Here is an 18,370-nt window from a genome sequence, read left to right on the forward strand (position 1 = left end):
TTAAGAGCGGGGGGGTGGGGGGGAGGAGGACGCCGCTCGGTTTCCATGGTGACGCGGTGCGTCACGCGTAGGGTGGGGGGGGCGCGGCGCGGCGGCGGCGCGTGTGAGGCGCGAGGCCGGGCGGGGGCGGGGCCTGGGGCGGGGAGGAGCAAAGATGGCGGCGGGCGGTGCGGGAGTTGTTGCCATGGCGGCCCGCGGGAGGTGCGGCGGGAGGGGGGGGCCCGGCGGGGGCGGGGGGCACCGGCGACACCGGAGGAGGGGAGGGGGGGGGGGGACACGGGGAGGGGGGAGGGAGGGTCGAGGCGGGGAGGGGTTTTGCGGGGCCCGGGGGGAGGAGCAGGCAGCGAGGCCTGGTGGGGGGGACAGCGGAAAGGTCCCCCCCCACCACCCCGCCCCGGTACCGGGCAGGGGCTGGGACACGGAGGGGGGTACCACGGCCCCGGGAGGGGCGGGGAATGGGTGCTGTGAGGTGGGGGAGAGCAGAGCAGGGGACAGTGGCCCGGTGGGATGGGGGGGGGGGGCGGGGACGGGGACAGGCAGGAGTTGGGGGTGGGGTTGGGGGGGACACAAGGCGGAGGATGGGGACAGGCAGGGGATGGCGGGGACGGGGCTGGGAGGGGCAGGTAGGAGATGGAAGGGGACAGAGATGGGGGGACAGGGCTGGGGGGGGGGACAGGTAGGAGTTGGGGACACGGACGGGAGGACAGGTAGGAGATGGGGGGCAGAGGAGATTGGGGGGACAGGTAGGAGATGGGGGGGACAAGACTGGGGGGGGACAGGTAGGAGATGGGGGGGACAAGACTGGGGGGGGACAGGTAGGAGATGGGGGGGATGTAGATTGGGGGGGACAGGTAGGAAAGTGGGGGGGACAGGGCTGAGGGGGGACAGGTAGGAGCTGGAAGGGGACGGAGAGGGAGGGGACAGGAGGTTGGGGGGACAGGTAGGCGATGGCAGGGACAGGGCTGGGGGGGGACACGTAGGAGATGGGAGGGGATGGAGATTGGGGGGGACAGGTCTGGTGGGGGGGACAGGTAGGAGATGGGGGGGACAGGAGATTGAGGGGACGGGTACAAGATGGGGACAGGGCTGGGGGGGGACAGGCAGGAGATGGAAGAGGATGGAGATGGGGGCGACAGGTAGGAGATTGGGGGGGACGGAGATGGGGGGGGACAGGTGGGGGGGACAGGTAGGAGATGGGGGGACGGGGTTGGGAGGGGACAGGTGGGGGGGACAGGTAGGAGATGGGGGGACGGGGCTGGGGGGGGACAGGTGGGGGGGACAGGTAGGAGATTGGGGGGGACGGGGCTGGGGGGGACAGGTGGGGGGGACAGGTAGGAGATGGGGGGACGGGGCTGGGGGGGACAGGTGGGGGGGACAGGTAGGAGATGGGGGGGACGGGGTTGGGAGGGGACAGGTAGGGGGGACAGGTAGGAGATGGGGGGACGGGGTTGGGAGGGGACAGGTGGGGGGGACAGGTAGGAGATGGGGAGACGGAGTTGGGGGGGGACAGGTGGGGGGGACAGGTAGGAGATGGGGGGACGGGGCTGGGGGGGGACAGGTGGGGGGGACAGGTAGGAGATGGGGGGGACGGGGTTGGGAGGGGACAGGTCTGGGGGGGGACAGGTAGGAGATGGGGGGGAGAGGGCGGGGGACAGGCAAGGCAGGGGGAGATGGGGACAGGTAGGGGACGGGGACAGGTAGGGTCCTCCATATCCTTATGGAGGGGGACGTGGCGGGCAGGGGGAGGCAGAGGACAGGGACAGGCCGGGCAGGGGACAGTGGCCGGGTGGGCCATGGGGCTGGGGGGCCGTTGCCATCGGCATGCCCGACCCCGCGGGGCCCTTCCCCTCCCGCTGGCAGCTCGCCACTCTGGCCGTGCCACAGCCCCTGCGGCTGCACCGCGGCCATCGTCCCCCCGGAGCCGCTCTCTGGGGACAGCCATCACCACCCAGCACCGGCGGCCTCGCCATGGGGCCTGCACCCCCCCAGCTGCCGGGTGCCCCCATGGCGCAGGAGCCAGGAGATGGCTGCCCCCCCCAGCCGGCTGTACCGTTGCTCCGGGCAGTGTTTTGGTAGAACCCGGAGCGGGTGGGTGGGAAGCACCTGCTCCCGGTGGTGCCGAGCACCCCCGCGAGTCACCCGCCGGCTCGGGGAGCGCGGCACGGCACTTGCCTCCCGTCGGTGAGGGGGGCCGTGGGGTCTCGCCGGGGCCGTGCTGTCCCCCGGTTCCGTCCGGTGACCTGGAGCATCTCTCCTTGTGCTGCAGGGTCCCCGCCGACGGGACTCTCTGTCCGGCCGCTTGCCGCGGGGGGCTGTGATCGGTGCTGGCGGGAGGAGGCGCGGCGAAGAGAGGTGGGTGCGTGCCCCGGTGCCCCCACGCACCGTCCCGGTGCCACCGACATCAACCTCCTCCCTCTTCCTGCAGGGCTTCCCTCTCGGCCGTCCCCACCATGCCCCAAGCCTCGGAGCACCGCGTCAGCCGGGCCAGGGACCACGCCGTCGTCACCTCCCAACCCAAGGCTGCTGCCAAGCTGCCCAGTGGCCACCGGGCCCTCAGCCAGGAGCGCCATGCCACCGCCCTGGCCTCCGCCGCCGCCAACGGGCTCTCCCCGGCACCCAAACTTCGCCTCCTCCCGCCCCGGCCCAGCACAATGGAGGACCGCGGCAAGAAGCTGGAGCTGGAGCGGGGTCGGGCCTCCAAACGGGGGGAAGCTCTCCGTGTCTCGGCATGTCGGCGGGGGCCCGTGAAGGCAGACCACGCGGTGCGGGTGCCCGGTTCTCCGCAGGCGGGTGCGGTGCCGGGCAGCGCCTCCTTCTCCCTGCCCGCCGGGGCCTCGCTGGCGGAACGTCGGCGGAGCAACCTGGCCCGTTCCAAATCCATCAGCATCGGGGACCTGAGCCAGGGCGGTGGCGGCGGCAGCGGCGGCCGCGCCGAGGACGTGGCGACGGTGCTGAGCCGGCTGGTGCTGAGGGACTGCGGCCACCAGCTGAGCGCCGGCTCGCTGGCTCTCAGGAGGAGCTCCTCTCTCCGGAGGGTCAACGTCTCCCCGGGGCTGGACGGGAAGCCGTCCGCCCCGCTGCTCTCCGTCCGCCCCGAGGGCTGCCCCCGGACTCGTACTGCCCCCGACCCCACGTATGCCCACAGCCCCGACATCCCGGCACCCGGCAGCCCGCCCCTGGGCAGAGCCCCGGCACCCGGCAGGACCGAGGAGAAGGCGGCAGCTGTAAGAGCTCCAGGATTTGTCCCTGGCGCGGGGCAGCGGCTTCGGGTGACGCCGCCAGGGTGGGACGGGGATGGTGGTCTCACCTCTCCCCGCTCCGTTCCTCCTCGGGGACTCCCGCTGCGAAAGGCTGGCGTCCCCTCGGTGCTGGGGGGGGGGCCGTGCCCGTTTCCGCATCCGCCTTCTCCCCGCGGAGCAGCCAGGCCCTGTCCTCCACTCGCCCTGGGCCACGTGTGGGGATTAGGTGCCCTGAAATCCCGGGGCCGTCCCTGCGCCGGTGGGGGACGGGGACACGGCTTGGACCCCCCGCGGTGCGTCGCCTCACCGGTGGCACAGGGCTGTCCCCCGTTCCCCCCGAGCCGCCCCGCTCCCCGCGGCGCTCTCCCGCACCCCACCGCTGCGGCACGGGGCAGGCGGCTGTGTTTGCCTCCGCTCCCCGTTCTCCGGCCGCCCGCTGTCCCCCCGAGGTGGCTCTCCTGCTAATTAATCCCCCCGAGATGAGCCTCCAGCAAGGCCCAGAATAGCCAGGGGAAATCGGATCAGCTAATGAGCTGTGGCTTAGAGAGGCGAAGGGAACCCGGCAACACCGGTGCGGCAGCGCCATCCCGCCGGCCGGGCGGTGCCGGAGCCGTGCCGGAGCCATGCCGGGGCTGCAGGGAGCCACCTTGGTGGAGCTCCCCCGCAAGCTGCACCGCACCCTGCTCACCAAACGGGAGCTGCAGGGCCGCGGCACCGACATCTCCGAGTCGGTGGTCCACACGGCCGTCATGGGGCTGCTGCTCGTCAGCGGCGAGGTGAAGCCTCCGCGGCCGTTGGTCCGTCTGTGGGGAGCCGAGGGGCGGCCGGAGGGGTTTGCGGCTTGGGGACGGGTCTCACTCCTCTCCCTTTGCGTCCCCGCAGACCCATCACACCCTGCTGCTGGGCTCGGGCCACGTCGGCCTCAGGAACCTGGGCAACACGGTAAGTGCCTGCGTCCCCGCGTCCCCTGAGCCCTCCCGTCCCTCCGTCCTGGGTGTGGAAGGGACCCGGGGTCCCCCTGGCTTGTAGCGGCCGTGACGAAGCAGTTCCCTCCCGCTGTGACCGGCGCGTCCCCAGGGATCCCCCAGCCCCTCGGGGGTCCCCGTGGCACAGACAGGGGTGTGAGGGGACGGTGGGGGACAAGCCGAGGCCCGGTGGCCCCCCCCCCCCAGCCTCCGCAGGGCATCACGGCGTCCCCGCCGTTCTCCTGGCAGTGCTTCATGAACGCCGTGCTGCAGTGCCTGAGCAGCACCAAACCGCTGCGGGACTATTGCCTGCGCCGGGACTTCCAGCAGGAGCAGCCCCCCGGGCCCCGCGCCCCCCAGGAACTCACTGAAGGTGGGACAGGAGGCCCCCCCACCGATAATCTCCCCCCCCCCACCCCCCGCCCCAGCTCTTACATAAACCCGCTGACACCCGGCTTGTCCCTCGTCCCCGCAGCCTTCGCCGACGTCATCGCCGCCCTCTGGCACCCCGACTCCTCCGAGGCCGTCAACCCCGGGCGCTTCAAGGCCATCTTTCAGAAATACGTCCCCTCCTTCACCGGATACAGGTGAGGCTTTCCTCCCCCAACCCCCCACCCCCGCCACCGCCCCCCCTCCCCGGCTCCCGGAGGGTGCGAGGGCTCCGTCCCGCCGCAGTCAGCAGGACGCCCAGGAGTTCCTCAAGTTCTTCATGGACCGGCTGCACGTGGAGATCAACCGCAAGGGCCGCAGGACCCCCAGCATCCTCTCGGATGCCCGGCGCACCCCCGTGCTGGAGGACCCCGAGACGCTGAGGTGAGGGGGGGGGGGAAAAGGGGTCCCCGGGGCCGGGGGGAGCGGGGTGGTCGGTGGAGGGGGACGCAGCCCCGACGTCCCTACCTTTCCCCGCAGCGATGATGAACGCGCCAACCAGATGTGGAAGCGATACCTGGAGAGGGAGGACAGCAAGATTGTGGGTGAGCGCTGCCGGGTGACCCCCCCCCGGACCCCCCAGTCCCCTCGGAGCGTCCCTCTCTGTCCGGCCTCACCCCCCTGCCTCTACCCCAGACCTCTTCGTGGGACAGCTGAAGAGCTGCCTCAAGTGCCAGGCGTGCGGCTACCGCTCCACCACCTTCGAGGTCTTCTGCGATCTCTCCCTGCCCATCCCAAAGGTAGGGACGAGGCAGAGCCCTCCCCGTCCCACCCAGTCCCCCCCCCCCCAGCCCCCCGCCTGACCCTCTCCCCCTGCAGAAAAGCTTTGCCGGCGGCAAGGTCTCGCTTCACGACTGCTTCAGCCTCTTCACCAAGGAAGAGGAGCTGGACTCGGAGAACGCCCCGGTAAGAGGTTGGGGATGGAGGGGGGAGCTCGGTGCCCCCCCGGCTCGGTACCCCCCCGGCTCAGCGCCCCTGGCTCCCTCTCATCGTTTCCGTGCCACCGGCAGGTCTGCGACAAGTGCCGGCAGCGGACGCGGAGCACAAAGAAGTTGACCATCCAGCGCTTCCCCCGCATCCTGGTGCTCCGTATCCTTTGGGGAGCGATGGGTGGGGGGCCTGGGGGAAAGTCCCCGAGACCCCCGGAGCTGCCGGGGCTCGGGGTGGGGGGTGTCCTGGGGGGGTGGGGGGGGGGGGGGCCACCTCTCCATGTGCTTGTGTCCGTGTTTCCCTTGACGCTGGCCAGACTTGAACCGGTTCTCCACCACCCGCTACTCCATCAAGAAGTGCTCCGTCTTCGTGGACTTCCCCCTGCAGCAGCTCAACCTGCGGGAGTTCGCCAGCGAGAAGGCGGGTGAGAAATGCCGGGGGGGGGGGGACACGGGGGAAGGGACAGGGGGAATTCATCCGGGGGATGCTGTGGGGGGGACAGGGCCAGGGGGATGCCGTGGGGGGACGCTGTGGTGGGGCGGGGGGGATTGCCGTGGGGGAAATGCATCAGGGGGATGCCGGGGTGGGGGACATGCTGGGGGGACACCGTGGGGAGGGAGTGGGGGGGGGAACGTATTGGGTGGATGCCGTGGGGGGGACAGGGCGGGAAGGACGCGTCAGGGGGATGCCACGGGGGGGATGGGGTGGGGGGAATGCTGTGGGAGGGACAGGGACGGGGGGACAGTGTCGGGGGGACAGGGCCGGGGAGACGCATCGGGGGGATGCTGTGGGGGGGACACCGTCAGGGGCACGGGGCGGGGGGGGGGGGGGGAATGTATCAGGGGGACGCTGTGGGGGGGACGCGTTCATAGGGATGCCGTGAGGGGGACGGGGGGATGCTATGGGGGCGCAGGGGGAATGCGTCGAGGGGACGCTGTGGGGGGGCCAGGGTGGGGGGAATGTGTCAGGGGGATGCTGTGGGGGGGGGGACGGGGGAGGGGAGGGAAGGAGTCAGGGGGATGCTGAGCTGGGCCTCCCCCCACAGGCAGCCCCGTCTACAGCCTCTACGCCCTCTGCAACCACTCGGGCAGCGTCCACTATGGGCACTACACGGCCTTCTGCCGGGACCCGGCCGGCTGGCGCGTCTACAACGACTCCCGGTAGGTGCCCCCCGACCCCGTCACCCACCCCCCCCGCCTCTCCCGGGCCCCAGCCCCCCCTGCCCCGTGCCCATCCGTGGCGGCGGGGGCTGAGGGTGCTGCCGGGTGCTGCCGCAGCGTCTCGCCCATCAGCGAGAACCAGGTCCCGTCCAGCGAGGGCTACGTCCTCTTCTACGAGCTGGAGGAGCCCCCCGGCAGGAGGCCCTGACCTGTCCCCCCCCCGCGCGGCGAGGGCCTGCACGGAGTCCGCGCTGCCCCGGGGCGGGGGCTTTTGTCAATAAATTTACTAAAAAAAAAGAAAAAAAAAAAAAAAAAAAAGAAGAAGAAAAAAACTATCCCAAAACCTCGAAAAGCCGAAGTTTGGAGGGGGGAAGGGGCAGCTCTGGCTGGGGCTTGGGGGGGCGGGGCTAAGGGCAGAAGAGGGCGTGGCTACGGGGTAAGGGGGCGGAGCTACGGAGAAGGCGGGGCTACGGGGAAAGGGGCGGGGCTAGGTCAAAGAAGGTGGAGCTGCGGCCAAGGGGCGGGGCTATGGGTAAGGGGGCGGAGCTTGCTGGTGTTGAGAAGTGATGGGATAGGTTGGTTTTAAGGGCGGGGCTAATGTGAGGGCGGGGCTTACCGGGACTGGCTTCCCTTGAGGGGCGGGGCTAGCAGAAGAAGGGGCGTGGCGTACTCAGTGAGGGGCGTGGCCTACAGCTGATAGGCTGGTGAGCCGAGCGGGCGGGGCTTGGAGAGGGGGCGGGGCGCGCTGCCGCTGGTTCCGGGGGGGGTGGTGCCGGTACCTGTCCGTCAGGGTCCGGCGTCCTGCCATTGGCTCTCCACCTCCTTAGCTCCGCCCTCCGCCCCGGCAGCGGCGGGAAGGGGCGGGCCCGGTGCCGGTGCCCCGCGTTCAGTCCGGCCGAGCCCCCGCTCCCTCCATGCCGCCCACCGTGGCCGTCGTGGGGGGCGGTATCAGCGGCCTGGCCGCCTGCTACCACCTGGCCCGCAGCCCCCGCCCGCCCAAGGTGAGCCGGGACCGTGTCCGGGGGAGGGGGGGGGGGACGGGGACCGTCGGTGTCCCCGGGGTGACGGCCGTGTCCCCAGGTGCTGCTGCTGGAGGCCGGCGCCCGCTTCGGGGGGTGGCTGCAGAGCACCCGCGCCCCCGACGGGGCCGTGTTCGAGCACGGGCCGCGGGGCATCCGCCCCGGGGGGGCTGCGGGCACCGACACCCTGCACATGGTACGGGGCGGGGGGGTGGGGGGGGAGGTGGCGGAGGGGTCCCAGGGTGCCGGAGTCCGGGGAGGGCGTCCCAGGGTGCGAGATTGGGTCGGGGGGGGGGGTGTCCCGGGGTGGATCCCGGGGTCCCAGGGTGCGGGGGTCCAGGGGGGGGGGCGTGGGGCTGGCTGCAGGGGGCCGAAGGGTGTCTGGGTGCTGGGGGACAGGGGTCCCGGGGTGGGTGCCGGGGTCCTTGTGGGTGTAAGGGGCTGGGGGTCTCTGGGGTGGGTGCCGGGGTCCTTGTGGGGGTCCCTGGGTGTCTGCTTGTGTCGGGGGGGGGGGGCGGGGGGATGTCGCTGGATGGATCCCGAGGTCCTGGGGGTCCCTGGGGCCACAAGGGCATGGGGGGCCCTGGGTGCAGGGGTCCGGGGGGCCCTGGAGCTGTCTGCAGGGTGCTGGAGGGTCTCTGGGTGCTGGGGAACAGGGGTCCCTGGGTGGGTGTAAGGGGCTGGGGGTCCCTGGGTGGGTCCTGGAATTCCTTGTGGGGGTCCCTGGGTGGGTGCCAGGGGCTGGGGGGTCCCTGGGTGGGTGCCGGGGTCGCTGGGGTGGGTGCAAGGGGCTGAGGGTCTCTGGGTGGGTCCCGGAATTCCTTTTGGGGGTCCTTGGGTGGGTACAGGGGTCTTTGTGGGGGTCCCTGGGTGGGTGTAACGGGCTGGGGGGCCCCTGGGTGGGTACTGGGGTCCTTGTGGGGGTCCCTGGGGTGGGTGCAAGGGCTGAGGGTGTTTGGGGTGGGTGCCAGGATACAGAGGGCTCCCTGGGTGGACGCAGGGTGCCCTGGCTTGCCACGGGGGTGTCGGGGTCTCGCCGAGGCTGCCCCATGCCCCCCCCGCCCCCCCAGGTCTCTGAGCTCGGCCTGGAGGGTGACATCCTTCCCGTCCCCGGGGACCACCCGGCTTCCAGGAATCGCTTCCTCTATGTCAGGGGGGCCCTGCACAAACTGCCATCGGGCTTGGGGTAGGTGGACACAGAGGGCCACCGAGGGTTCCAAAAAAACCCAAAATCCAACCCCCCCCAAAATCCAACTCCAAAATGCAACCCAAAAAAATCCAACCCAAAAATTCCAACCCAAAATCCAAACCCCCCCCCCCCCAAAAAAAAAAAAGAAAAATCCAACCCGAAAAATCCAACCTGAAAATCCAACTCAAACCCTCCCAAAATCCAACCCCAAAAATCCCACCCCAAAAACCTCAAAATAATTCAACCCCCAAAACCCCCAAATCCAACTCAAAGAAAAACCCCCAAAAAAATCCAGCCCTGAAAAATCCAACTCAAAAAAAAAAAAAAAAAAAAAACAACAAAAAAACCAAAACACAACAACCCCGAAAAATCCAACCCCCCCCCAAAAAATCCAAGCCCTGAGCCCTCGGTGGCCCCCCAGGGCCTTGCTGCGGCCGGTGTCCCCCTTCTCGCAGGCGCTGCTGTGGAGCGGGGTGCGGGACCTGCTGGCACCGGCCGGGACGGAGCCCGACGAGAGCGTCCACGCCTTCGTTCATCGCCGTTTCGGCCGGGAGGTGGGCGCCGATAACGCCGGCGGGGGGGGTTTATCGGTACCCGTCACTCCGCGGGCGGGGACCCATCTCACCCTCCCCGCGCCCTCGTCCCCTCTCGCCGTAGGTGGCCGACATCGCCGTGGACAGTTTGTGCCGGGGGGTTTTCGCCGGGGATTGTCGGGCGCTGAGTATCCGTTCCTGCTTCCCTGCGCTTTTCCAAGCGGAACGGCGACGGCGCTCCGTCCTGCTGGGGATGGCGCTGGGCTCCGGTGAGCGCCGCGCTTGGGGACGGGGGACACGCACACACACAGCCCCCCCCCCCCCCCCCCCCCCACACACCTCGGTGCCACCGCTATGTGTCATTGTCACCCGCAGGGAAGGAGCGCGGGGCCGAGTCGGGGCTGAGCCGCCGGGCGCGGGCCGAGCGCTGGAGCCAGTGGTCGCTGCGGGGGGGGATGCAGACCCTGCCCGAGGCTTTGGTGGCGTTTCTGCGCCCCCGCGGCGTCGAGCTGCGGTGCCACGCGCCCCTGCGCCGCCTGCGCCCACGGCCCGACGGCCGATGGCAGGTAGGGCCCTGGGCTGAGGGGGGGCGGGGGGCCAGGATACCCCGGTCCCCTTCCCAGTGCCCCACCATTGCTCTCCTTTCCGCCCACCCCATCACGCTCCCCCCATCGCCCTCCTTTTCCCCCCATCGCCCTCCTCTTCCTCTCCCCATCTCCCCCCATCACCCTCCTTTCCCCCTCCATCGCCCTCCTTTCCCCCTCCTTCCCCCTCCATCGCCCTCCTTTCCCCCCATCGCCCTCCTCTTCCTCTCCCCATCTCCCCCCATCGCCCTCCTTTCCCCCCTCTTTCCCCCCCTTCCCCCTCCATCGCCCTCCTTTCCCCCCTCTTTCCCCCATCTCCCCCCATCGCCCCCCCTTCCCCCCCATCGCCCTCCTTTCCCCCCCCATCGCCCTCCTCTTCCTCTCCCCATCTCCCCACATCGCCCTCCTTTTTCCTTTTTCCCCCCATCACTCACCCCCCCCATCGCCTTCCTTTCCCCCCCCCCATCGCCTTCCTTTCCCCCTCCATCGCCCTCCTTTCCCCCTCCTTTCCCCCCTCTTTCCCCCCCTTCCCCCTCCATCGCCCTCCTTTCCCCCCTCTTTCCCCCCCGATCTCTCCCCATCGCCCCCCCTTCTCCCTCCATCGCCCTCCTTTCCCCCCTCTTTCCCCCCCATTGCCCCCCCTTCCCCCTCCATCGCCCTCCTTTCCCCCCATCGCCCTCCTCTTCCTCTCCCCATCTCCCCCCATCGCCCTCCTTTTTCCCCCCATCACTCACCCCCCCATCGCCTTCCTTTCCCCCCCCCCATCGCCTTCCTTTCCCCCCCCCCATCATGCTCCTTTCCCCCCATCGCCCTCCTCTCCCTCTCCCCATCGTGCTCCTTTCCCCCTCCCCATCATTTTCCTCTCCCCCTATCGCTCTCCTCTTCCCCCCCCCAGCTCACCCTACCCGACGGCACCCTGACGGCTGACCACGTCATCAGCGCCCTCCCAGCCGCAGGTAGGGGGGGGGGGTGGTGGGGGTGCCCTGGGGGCAGGGAGGACGAGGTGACCCCCCCTGACACCCCTTCTCCTCCCAGCCCTGGCTGAGGTGCTGCCGGAGGAGGCCGAGCCGCTGGCGCAGGAGCTGCGCCGCATCCCGGCCGTGTCGGTGGCCGTGGTGAACCTGCAGTACCAGGGCGTCACGTTGCCCGTCACGGTGAGGGGGTGTCCCTGACACCTGCGATGTGTCTGTGTGTGTCGTCCCCCCCCCCCCCCCAGCACCCAGGGGCGTCCCCATCCCGCTCACGCCGCTGCTCCTGCCCAGGGTTTCGGGCACTTGGTGCCCTCCTCCGAGGACGCTTCCCTCCTGGGCATCGTCTACGACTCGGTGGCCTTCCCCGAGCACGACGGCGCGGGAGCCGGCTCCGTGCGGCTGACGGTGAGCGACCGGGGATGGAGGGTCGGGGAGGGGCACAGACAAGGATGACCCGGGGCCTGGGGGGGGGCGCTCACGGTGCCACCGGTGCCGCGCAGGTGATGCTGGGAGGCGCCTGGTTCGGGCAGAGCTTCGGGGACCCGGCCTCGGCGTCACCGTCGCTGCTGCTGCAGCGGGCGCAGGCGGCCGCGCGCGACCAGCTGGGCCTGGAGCCCCCCCCGACACGCTCCATCCTCAGGGTGCACCAGGTGGGTGACGGCGCCGCGGGTTTTGGGGGGGGGCAGCGGGGGGGGGGTCCCACGGGGCTCACCGGCTTCTCCCCCCTCCCCTAGGCCTGCATCCCCCAGTACACGCTGGGCCACTGGCAGCGCACAGGTAAGGGAGGGGGGGGGGGAGGGTGTCTCCTGGCCCCCCCTCCCCGCCCCCCCAGCATCGCCCACCGGCCGTCCCCGTCCCCGCAGAGCGCATCGGCCGGTTCCTGGCGGAGCGGCGGCTGCCCCTCAGCCTCATCGGAGCCTCCTACGCCGGCGTCTCCGTCAACGACTGCATCGCCAGCGCCAAAGCGGCCGTGGGGCAGCTGCTGGGGGGGCTGCGCTGAGCCCCGGCGTCCCCCCCCCCTGCTGCCGCAACCCGGCAGCAGGCCCCCGCCCTGTGGCAGTAGGACAAAGTGTTGGTTGGTTGTTTTTTTTTTTCTTTTTTTAATTGAAAAACCCTTATAAAGGTCCAGGGAGCGGCTCATAAATAGAATAAATAACCGCGCGCCGGCGGCGCAGCCTGCGACCGGCCTCAGGCACCCGCAGCCTGCGGGGAGACGGAGGCAGGCGAGCCCCCCGGCTCTCCCCCCACCCCTTCCCGGGGGTGCCCCCCAAAAACAGGCACCGGCCCCGCGGCTAGCAGCTCCCCTGCGGTAGCCCCCAGGGCTTGCTTCTCCCCCCAGTCTCTCCAGCGAGGCCACAGAGTGACCAACCCGGCTGCGGCTCCCAGTGCCGGGTTCTGGCAAGCAGAGTCCATGCCGGGGCCGCAGCGGCCACCGGCTAGTGGCCACCCTGCGGCAGGCTCTGGTTGTCCCCACGGGCAGGCAGGGCACCCATCTCCTGTGCCACAGCCACACTGACGCTGCTCCCTGGGCGGGCATCGCCGGCCCCGGCAGCCTCGGGGCTGTGTTGGGTGATCCCCGGTGCCGGCGGGGAGCCGGTGGCGCCCCGGGTGCCGTTACCCGCCTGCGGCTGCTGCCCAGCGGCCGTGGGCAATCGGGGGGACAGGGCCAGCCCCTGCTCCCCCCACCCCGCGGTGTCCCGGGGCAGCTTGCGCAGCATCTCCTCTCGGAAGAGGCTGCTGCTGCTACGGTACCTCTGGCCCTCGTGGCCCGGCACCGGCCCCCGGCGGCCCCGGCCGGCTCGAGGGTCCGTACCGATGTCCACCGTGAGGTTGGTGTAGAGCGGGTGGAGGTGCTTGGCCAACAGCGTGTACGTGAGGGAGTTCATCCCGTCCTGCGTCCACATCCGCTGCGTGCGGATCAGCAGGTCGAACCTGGAAGGGACGAGGGGAGCGTCAGCACCGAGCCCCCCGCTGGCCCGCCCCCCCCCACCCCCCCCCCAGCCCCCCCGCTGGCCCCCCAACCTGTGGGGGTTCTCCTCGTTGCCTTTGTCGCTCTTGTGTTTCACCATCTTGTAGTGGCCGATGGAGACGGGCGGGCGGGTGATCTTCATGCCGGCCAGGCGCACCCTGCGGACGAGCCCCCGCGTCACCGAGGGCGTGGGGACACCGTCCGTGTCCGTCCCCCCCCGCCCCCAGTGCGGCGGCAACAGCCCCCACACGTTTGTCCTGCACGGTGCTGCCGTCCCACGGCCGGTGCCTCCCGGTGGGACACAAACGTGGGTAACGGGGAGAGCGGCAGGTCCCCACGACGTCCTACCTGGTGGCGATGTCATCGTCCTCGCCGCCCCAGCCCCAGTACTCGTTGGGGAAACCATTGATCTTCATATACTGGTCGGGGGTGAGAGCTGAGACCCCCCCGAAGTACTGGGGGTAGGGCAGGCTGCGAGAGAAGGGGCAGAGGCTGAGCCGGGGCCGGTCCCAGTCCCGGTCCCCTCGCTCCTGGCTCTCCCCCAACCGCCGCCGCGGTCACCCACCTGTATCCGAATTTATTCATGGCGATGGAGACGTGTTTGGGGTTCCAGGGGTCGCAGGTGTAGAGGTTGTGGTCGTTCTCGGGGATGAGGTCGACGTCGTGGAGGAAGAGACAGTCCCACTCCTCGTCCTTCAGCGCCTCCTTCACCCCCACGTTCAGCAGCTTGGCCCGGTTGAAGGTGGAGTTGCCGGCCTGGGGAAGTGGGGAGGGGCAAGCCGGTTGGCAACGGTGGCCCCCACGAAGCCCGGTGAAGCCCCCGGCACCCACCGGCCTCACCTGGTGCACGACGTAGATGCCGTACTGCAGCTGCTGGCGCTGCAGGAAGGGGTGCAGGTAGTAGAGGAGGTGGCCCAGGTGGGTCTCGCGGTTGCGGTGGGGGATGATGACGGCGGTGCGGGACCGGGCTTCGCAGGTGGAGGGTTGGTACCGGCCGCCCTCCTCCACCGCCGGGTTCTTCGCCTGGATCTGCTCCAGCGTGGGCACCCGGCTGAAGCTCACCGTCAGCGGGCCGACTGCGGGAAGCAGGGTGTGGGGGGGGAGGCGGGGACGGCACCCATGGCGGGGTGCGGGTCCCCCCCTGCCCTGAGACGGGGGGAGCCTCCCCGGACCGGCTCTGCCTGTCCGGCGGGTCAGTCGGGGCTGGACGCCGTGGGGCCGGTTCTTGCCCTGAGGGGGGGACCAGTCCTTGCCGGGTTTGGGGGGGGGGGGCGGGGGGGCAAGTTTCTGTCCCAGGAGTCTGGTTCTTCCCCCGCGAGGGGCCCATTTCTCGCTCTGGGGGAGCCGGTTCTTCCCCTGGGGGAGGGAGTCTGGTTTTTGCCCCGGGGGTGGTGGTGGGGGGTGGGGTCAGGTTCTCACCCCAAGAGGGCCAGTGGTTCTTCCCCCCGGGGGGGGCCCGGTTTTTGCCCCGGTTCTTCCCCCAGAGGGGGCCTGGTTTCTGCATCCGGGAGTTGGGTTCTTCCCCGGGGGTGTGGGGTGGGGGGGGGACAACACTTCTTTCCCTGGGGAAGATCCTGGTTCTTGCTCCGAGGGGGAGCCCGTTCTTCCCCCGGGTGGAGGCCGATTTTTGCCCCGGGGGTGGGGTGGGGGTGGGGGGCAGGTTCTCACCCCCCAAGAGGGCCAGTGGTTCTTTCCCCGGGGGGGGGTGGTTCTTTCCCTGGGGAAGATCCTGGTTCTTGCTCCAAGGGGGAGCCTGGTTTTTGCCCGGGGGGGGGGGGGGGGGAGGGGGAGGCAGGTTCTCGCCCGAGGAGGGCCAGTGGTTCTTCCCCCGGGGTAGCAACAGTTCTTCCATAGAATCATAGAATTGTTGAGGTTGGAAGGGACCTTTAAGATCATCGAGTCCAACCTTTAGCCTACCCTGACAAGAGCCGCTTCTAAACCATGTCCCTCAGTGCCCCATCTACCCTTTTTTTAAACACCTCCAGGGATGATGAATCCACCACCTCCCTGGGCAGCCTATTCCAATGTTTAATAACCCTTTCAGTGAAAAAATGTCTCCTAATATCCAATCTAAACCTCCCCTGACGTAACTTGAACCCGTTTCCTCTCGTCCTATCACTTGTCACCAGGGAGAAGAGGTCAGCCCCCATCTCTCTACAACCTCCTTTCAGGTAGTTGTAGAGGGTGATAAGGTCTCCCCTCAGCCTCCTCTTCTCCAGGCTAAACACCCCCAGCTCCCTCAGTCGTTCTTCATAAGGTTTGTCCTCCAGACCCCTCACCAGCTTTGTAGCCCTTCTCTGGACACGCTCCAACACCTCAATGTCCCTCTTGTAGCGAGGGGCCCAAAACTGAACGCAGTACTCGAGGTGGGGCCTCACCAGTGCCGAGTACAGGGGGATGATCACTTCCCTAGTCCGGCTCACCACACTATTCCTGATACAGGCCAGGATGCTGTTGGCCTTCTTGGCCACCTGGGCACACTGCTGGCTCATATTCAGCCGGCTGTCCACCAACACCCCCAGGTCCTTTTCTGCCGTGCAGCTTTTGAGCCACTCTGCCCCAATCCTGTAGTGCTGCATGGGGTTGCTGTGACCCAAGTGCAGGACCCGGCACTTGGCCTTGTTGAACCTCATACCATTGGCCTCAGCCCATCGGTCCAGCCTGTCCAGATCCCTCTGCAGAGCCAACCTACCCTCAAGCAGATCAACACGCCCGCCCAGCTTAGTGTCATCTGCGAACTTACTGAGGGTGCATTCGATCCCTTCATCCAGATCATTGATAAAGATATTAAAGAGAACCGGCCCCAGCACCGAGCCCTGGGGGACACCACTTGTGACCGGACACCAACTGGATTTAACTCCATTTACCACCACTCTCTGGGCACGGCCATCCAGCCAGTTTTTTACCCAGCGCAGAGTACACCTGTCCAGGCCATGAGCAGCCAGTTTCTCCAGGAGAATGCTGTGGGAAACAGTGTCAAAAGCTTTGCAAAAATCCAAGTAGATAACATCCACAGCTTTTCCCTCATCCACTAAGCGGGTCACCTTATCATAGAAGGATATTAGGTTTGATAGGCATGACCTGCCCTTCACAAACCCATGCTGACTGGGCCTGATCACCCTGTTCTCCTGCACGTGCCGTGTAATGGCACTGAGGAGGATCTGTTCCATGACCTTCCCAGGCACCGAGGTCAGACTGACTGGCCTGTAGTTCCCCGGATCCTCCTTCCGGCCCTTCTTGTGGATGGGTGTCACATTTGCTAACCTCCAGTCAGCTGGGACCTCCCCGGTTGTCCAGGACTGCTCATAAATGATACCAAGTGGCCTGGCGAGCACCTCCGCCAGCTCTTTCAATACCCTTGGGTGGATCCCATCCGGCCCCATAGATTTGTGCACCTCCAGGTGCTGAAGCAGGTCCCTCACCATTTCCCTTTGGATTACGGGGGCTTCATTCTGCTCCCCATCCCTGTCTTCTAGTTCAGGGGTCTGGGTGCTCAGGGAACAACTGGTCCTACTGCTGAAGACTGAGGCAAAGACTTCATTAAGTACCTCAGCCTTTTCCTCATCCTTGGTCACTATGTTGCCGGCCCCATCTACTAGAGGACAGAGATAATCCTTAGTCCTCTTCCTATTGCTAATATATTTATAGAAGCTTTTTTTGTTGTCCTTGACAACAGAAGCGAGGTTTAGCTCTAGCTGGGCTTTGGCCCTCCTGATTTTTTCCCTACATAGCTTAACTACCTCTTTGTAGTCGTCTTGAGTGGCCTGCCCTTCCTTCCAGAGGCCATAGATCCTCTTTTTTTCCCTAAGTTGTAACACTAGCTCCCTGTTTAGCCAGGCCGGCCTTTTTCCCCGACGGCTTGTCTTCTGGCACATGGGGACAGCCTGCTCCTGCGCCTTTAAGACTTCCTTCTTGAAAATCATCCAGGCTTCCTGGGCTCCTTTGCCCTGGAGGACTGCCTCCCAGGGGACTTTGTCAACCAGGCTCCTGAAAAGCCCAAAGTCCGCCCTCCGGAAGTCCAAGGTAGCAGTTCTGCTGAGCCCTCTCCTTGCTTCTCGCAGAATTGAAAACTCTTATCATTTCATGGTCACTGTTTCCCCCCACCCCGGGAGGGCCCGGTTCTTCCCCCGGGCTGGAGCCGCTTCCTGCCCCGGGAGTCCGGTTCTTTCCCTGGGGGAGACGCCGGTTCTCGCCTCCGAGGGGGAGCCGGTTCCTCCCCCGGCGTGGGGGCCGGCCTCTGCCCCGACACCTCCCGGCCCCCCCCCCCACCCCCGGGAGCCACCAGAGCCGGTTGCCACCCCCCCCCCCCCCCGCCAACCACTCACCGAGGAAGGGCGACCTCTCGGGGCAGAAGGGGAGGGGCTGCGCGGGGTCGGGGCGGGCGGCCCGGCGGGGCAGGAGCCGGCTGAGGTTGGCGTAGACGTCGTGGGTGCGGGTGTAATCGAAGACGGGGCCGGCGGCGCGGCCGAAGAGGGAGGTGAGGTTCCGGAACCCCCCCAAGGAGAAATAAGCGACGAAAGCGAACTGGCAGCCCACCAACAGGGCCAGGCTGCAAGGCCGCTCCAGCAACCGCCGCAGCATGGCGGGGCGGCGGGCGGGGCCCGGATCACCGGGGAGCGGCGGCGGGGCCGGGCCGCATGGCGGGGGGGGGCTGCGGGGAAGGCTCGGGGCGGCGGCGGGGGGAGCCCCGGGCCCGGCCGGTACCTGCGGGCGGCGGGAGCGCCTCAACCCCGCCCGGCCGCCGCCGCCATCTTGGAAGGCAGAGCGAGAAGGGGCGGGGCGTGCTGACGCGGCGGGGGCGCGCTGACGTGGCGAGGGCGTGGCCACCACGACGTGGAAGTCCTTAAAGGGGCCGCGCTGAGGCGGGGAAGCCCAGTGCGGCCACCGCGCTGGTGGTGGGGCGAGGGAAGGGGCTAGCGGGGGTGGCTAGCGGAGGGGGTGAGGGCAAGCCGTGGTTTTCCATCCTGGCGCCGTCTCCGGGGGCGACACCCCGCGACGTTCGGGGTTTTGGGCGGCCGGTGGGGCCGGGAAGGCCCCGTGGCCCACGGGCTGGCGCGGAAACGGTTCACGGAATCACGGAATCACGGAATCCCAGACTGGCCGGGGTCGGAAGGGCCCTCTGGAGATCGCCCAGTCCCAGCCCCTGCCGGAGCGGGGTCACCCAGAGCAGGGGGCACAGGAACGCGTCCAGGCGGGGTTGGGATGTCACCGGAGACGGAGACCCCACCACCTCTCTGGGCAGCCTGGGCCAGGGCTCTGCCACCCTCACAGCAAAGAAGTTCCTCCTGGCATTGAGATGGAACTTCCCACGGTCAAGCCGTTCCCTGAAACCCAAAGCAGCGGAGAGGGGAGATATCGCTTCACGCGACGTCGGGCGCCAGG

At 68.5% G+C, this 18,370-nt stretch overlaps 3 protein-coding genes across 5 annotated transcripts; 2 read left to right on the top strand and 1 right to left on the bottom strand.

The window, feature by feature from the left end:
- The first annotated feature begins 132 nt into the window (after positions 1-132).
- Positions 133-7,164, top strand: USP21 (ubiquitin specific peptidase 21). Of its 2 annotated transcripts, none has more exons than XM_074566620.1 (14): positions 133-201; positions 2,267-2,352; positions 2,426-3,224; positions 4,122-4,181; positions 4,454-4,577; positions 4,680-4,791; positions 4,880-5,017; positions 5,114-5,178; positions 5,270-5,373; positions 5,453-5,539; positions 5,644-5,722; positions 5,880-5,987; positions 6,613-6,723; positions 6,841-7,164. In XM_074566620.1, the coding sequence occupies exons 3-14, from the start codon at positions 2,451-2,453 to the stop codon at positions 7,002-7,004; spliced, it is 1,926 nt and encodes a 641-aa protein (XP_074422721.1). In that variant the 5' UTR covers positions 133-201; positions 2,267-2,352; positions 2,426-2,450; the 3' UTR covers positions 7,005-7,164. The 2 variants fall into 2 exon arrangements, with proteins under 2 accessions (XP_074422721.1, XP_074422722.1); XM_074566621.1 differs by having other exon boundaries at positions 6,609-6,723; positions 6,841-7,067.
- A 312-nt stretch (positions 7,165-7,476) lies between these two features.
- Positions 7,477-12,147, top strand: PPOX (protoporphyrinogen oxidase). Of its 2 annotated transcripts, XM_074566660.1 has the most exons (12): positions 7,477-7,724; positions 7,804-7,938; positions 8,813-8,928; positions 9,353-9,485; positions 9,589-9,733; positions 9,840-10,030; positions 10,944-11,004; positions 11,084-11,202; positions 11,311-11,424; positions 11,520-11,669; positions 11,754-11,796; positions 11,883-12,147. In XM_074566660.1, exons 1-12 carry the CDS (start codon positions 7,638-7,640, stop codon positions 12,017-12,019), a joined length of 1,431 nt encoding a protein of 476 aa, XP_074422761.1. In that variant the 5' UTR covers positions 7,477-7,637; the 3' UTR covers positions 12,020-12,147. The 2 variants fall into 2 exon arrangements, with proteins under 2 accessions (XP_074422761.1, XP_074422759.1); XM_074566658.1 differs by lacking the exon at positions 11,754-11,796 and having other exon boundaries at positions 7,501-7,724.
- Positions 12,124-17,755, bottom strand: B4GALT3 (beta-1,4-galactosyltransferase 3). Its single transcript, XM_074566683.1, has 6 exons — positions 17,314-17,755; positions 13,829-14,064; positions 13,554-13,744; positions 13,337-13,459; positions 13,042-13,146; positions 12,124-12,951 (listed from the first exon to the last, which is right to left on the bottom strand). The coding sequence occupies exons 1-6, from the start codon at positions 17,567-17,569 to the stop codon at positions 12,456-12,458; spliced, it is 1,407 nt and encodes a 468-aa protein (XP_074422784.1). The 5' UTR covers positions 17,570-17,755; the 3' UTR covers positions 12,124-12,455.
- Between the last annotated feature and the right edge of the window lie 615 nt (positions 17,756-18,370).

This window comes from Larus michahellis, chromosome 24 (genome assembly GCF_964199755.1).
Source record: "Larus michahellis chromosome 24, bLarMic1.1, whole genome shotgun sequence".
In the NCBI taxonomy this organism is placed as follows: Eukaryota; Metazoa; Chordata; class Aves; order Charadriiformes; family Laridae; genus Larus; species Larus michahellis.